The sequence below is a fragment of the Vollenhovia emeryi genome, unplaced genomic scaffold (genome assembly GCF_000949405.1).
Source record: "Vollenhovia emeryi isolate VEMERY1.0 unplaced genomic scaffold, V.emery_V1.0 DF939126.1, whole genome shotgun sequence".
NCBI lineage: Eukaryota > Metazoa > Arthropoda > Insecta > Hymenoptera > Formicidae > Vollenhovia > Vollenhovia emeryi.
The window spans coordinates 3,701,341-3,705,121 of record NW_011967240.1 but is presented as its reverse complement, the minus strand read 5'-3'; the positions used below and the strand labels follow the sequence as shown (position 1 = coordinate 3,705,121).

General features: G+C 31.2%; 1 protein-coding gene across 1 annotated transcript in view; it reads right to left on the bottom strand.

The window, feature by feature from the left end:
• Positions 1-1,922: 1,922 nt before the first annotated feature.
• Positions 1,923-3,781, bottom strand: part of LOC105569072 (xyloside xylosyltransferase 1) — a 3,267-nt gene continuing 1,408 nt past the window's right edge. The window contains exons 3-4 of the mRNA XM_012025227.1: positions 3,256-3,729; positions 1,923-2,667 (exon numbers count right to left, since the gene is read on the bottom strand). Of these exons, the coding sequence (XP_011880617.1) occupies positions 2,461-2,667; positions 3,256-3,729 (681 nt within the window). The 3' untranslated portion in view covers positions 1,923-2,460. The remainder of the gene's footprint in view (positions 2,668-3,255; positions 3,730-3,781) is intronic.

Sequence of the window (3,781 nt, the reverse complement as noted above, 5' to 3'; positions counted from 1 at the left end):
AGATTGGATTGAAATTTGATCAACTGGAGTAAAAGTTACTAAACTTGGGATTAGTAAACTTTACTGCGATTGGTCAGATTTCGATCTAATCCCAATCCCAATCCGTAATCTGATACGGGCTTGACTGAACTTGAGATTAGTAAACTTTACTGTGATTGGTTCAATTTCAATCTAATCCCAATCCCAATCCGTAGTCTGATACGGGCTTTAAAGTTACTGAACTTGAGATTAGTAAACTTTACTGTGATTGGTCAAATTTCAATCTAATCCCAATCTTAATCCGTAGTCTGATACGGGCTTAAGGCTTGTTTATAGTCAGTTCTTATGTTCAACTTTGTCTTAAACACATGTTCAAAGAGTATTCAGTCAAAAAATGATCGGTGTAAACGTTGTATAGGTCACTTCTCTGGATAAGAAATATTGCAAGAGGTATTTAAGATGATCTTTAAATATAAGAATTCACTGTAAACAAGGCTTAGTGTGCACTCAGTGCGCACTAGTGCGGCCAACCGCATTCGCTATTATGGTGCTGTCATATGTTATATCTAGTTGCGCCGCGTTTTTTTTTGTACTACCGTCTCCATAATCGATGTTTAGTTTTAATTCGCGATTCGATATATGTTTGTAATTGTGTTTATTATTTTTTCGTTATGCTGAAGATGGTCCAATAAGGACCGAAACGTACATTACATTTACTATATTATAATAAAGTAATTTTATCGGACATTACAACCTTGTAAGCCCCTCCTATTATTCTTTAAATATATAATTATATTTAATTGTAATACATTACAGTTATAATTTTATCTATCTTTTTAATTAGAGAGTTGTGTCCCCCTGTCCCTGCCTATCCGTATTCCGCTGTACAGTCTTATTCATGTTCCTACCTACTCGCGTTTCCACTTTTTGTTAATTAATAAACCTACAAGTCTCGTTAAAACCGCGACGCGATTTAATGAGGATTTAATAGAAGTCTTTTTAATCTCGCACATATGCGAGAATATGTAAAAGAGATAAGACTATAAACCCACCCGAATTTTGACAAATAAGAAGAAATCAACTAGTGTACACGAATTTAAAGAATCTTCGTTTACGTGAATCCGTGAACACGTGAATGTGACACGTGCATAATAGGTAGTCTTGAAAACAAAATTATACAGATAATATAAGCTAATTTTTGATTGTGAATTATACAGCACTATATAGACATGTATTGGTATATAAGGCATTCCTGCCACCTTGCCAATAGTAAATTTCTGAAGTTTTAGAAACAAAAAATTTAATATTAAAATGTCACAAAATGTCACATTTAATATTAAAATGTCAGGGCTACAATAATTTTTTAAGAGGTAGGCAATAAGAGAGGATAATGCTTTTATACACAGAGAAATAATTTTATTAATTATAAATATTGGAATATTTGTAGTATTTGGAAAGAATATTTACACAAATTTTAGAAGAATCAAATAAATGAATGTAATTGCGAAAATAATTTATGTAAAAATGTTAAATATAAAGTTATATATTATATTTTTAAGAACAAATTTCATTGTTAAACGAGAGAATTACTTGGCAATATTGCACAAATAAAGACTAACGGTTGATAACTACAGTTGTTAACGAGAATAAATACTTCTATTAGTAAAAATTATAGAAAAAATAAAATTAATTGAAAATAAAAGACAGCAAAATTTGTACCAAGAGAAGAGGAAGATAGCTCGAGGAAGAAGCAAATCAAGTTGGCAATCACGACCAGATACATCCTGGACACAAATATATGCCAATCACACATTTCATTGCACAAAAAGTTTTAATTAAAATTTTATATTAAAGGTTACTTATTTTTAATCAGAGAGAATTTTTGTAATTGAAATCCACATTTTTATGGATCTGTATATCATTAGGAAATTAGTTAACTATAATTAACAGAAATTGTGTATATTCATAACATTACGTAATATCGTATAATACATCATTAGTTAATATAATAATCATAGTACCCTTGTCTCGATAGGAACAGAAACTTAGAATGGAAAGAAGATTCCAATTGTATTATAAGAATCTACTATTAAAAGATTGTATTATACAACTATATAACAAAAAATATACTTATGTAAATCTACAGCCTTTGGAAGTAAATATCCAAAAATAAGAGAGCATGAAAAAAATAGAAAAAGAACGACAGAGGAAAAATTTTCCTATTTTCTTCATCATCTCTAAAGTAATTAAAACTTTCCGAATTTCATTAATTAATGTAAAACGTAATTGTTAGGTGTCATCTTATTTACAATTCCTTAATGCTTTAAGACTGTATCATTCTTTTAGCACCATTTTCATTAGACCTAAAAATGCAAGTTATCTTTTATGTCTCAGTCAGATGAACAGATACAGTGTCTAGCACCATGTATAAGCACAATGAGAACTGCAAGCGCGAGGCCAATTTACTCATACCGCCATGGATCATAAATCAGGTATAAGAGTATTGCAATTTCCATGCCACAACTTGGTCTCTGAATTGCACTCTGAATAGTTAGCAAATATATCTGCATAACCACGATCACGCCACCAGGTACAAAGTTGCCTGTTCCAGCCACAATCAACCACGTGAATCAGCTCTGGTCTTTCCATGCCTAGAAGTGTGTAGAAATCTTGATCGCCTAAGTGACCCTGTAAAGAATATATGCATTATTATTCTAATCGAACAATATTAGTAGCAAAATATCAAGTGTGTTCTGTAATCACTCTTGAATATATGTGATATTTTTTATTTTCCATTTTCATGTCTTTTTTCAGCAAAATTTAGATTTTTATAACGTTAAAGAGTACCCATATTACATTTAAAAATTAAAAACAATAAAAATGCAAAATGGCTTTTCAAAAATGAATTAATTACTCGAAAATATAGTTAGGCTATTGCTGTTTGTCATTTTATTTGATTAAAAGTGAGAATAACAGAACATTGAATATAACATCTAATTTTAGTAAATTTAACGTTGATTTTTCAAAGCTTTGTTTTAATGGTTAATAAATAAGCATCAAATTTTTGCAATCAATTTTTCAAACTAGAAAGCTTAAGTAATTAGTGGGGTAAAAAAACTTATTTTTTATCCTAGGTGAGTAAGAAACATGTTTTTATCAAAGTTTGTTTTTTCAATATTGTTTAATCTCTAGGTTGGAAACATTAATTGATATCACATTAGAAAATTAATTTCAAGTATGAAATTTGCAGCAAGTGGCAATACTGTTCAAATTTACCTTAAAATGATACTTTTTCGTTATAGCATCCACGCTATTTTTATTGATAATCTCATTGTATGTACGCGATTTCCGTAATTTCTCCAAATTAAAGAGCACCATCCCACTATTATAGCCAGGGTATCCGCCTTTATGTCGGGGTTCACCAAACATCGTAGTCGGATGTTTATTACGATACAAGTACAAAACATGTCGGTAAACTGGAGTGAGCTCTGGAGCTAAGCCAAACAGGGCTTCCTCTCCGAACTTGTTAAATTCTTCGAACAAATCCTTCACGTCTCTACGAAATTTTGTATCCGCATCAAACATCGCGGCAAGTCTCTGATGAGTGGGTGCGATTCTGTGCAAACCCAGAGAAATGAAGAATAATGCATCGGAATAATACGTCCCTGGTTTGCTGCTGAAATGTGGCGACATAACTGACACAATATCCTCCAATTGTGCTGCTAGTTGGTGTACATTGTAATAAAACACCTGAGGACAAATAAATATTTAGACTTTAATTGTATCATATATACAGGGTGAG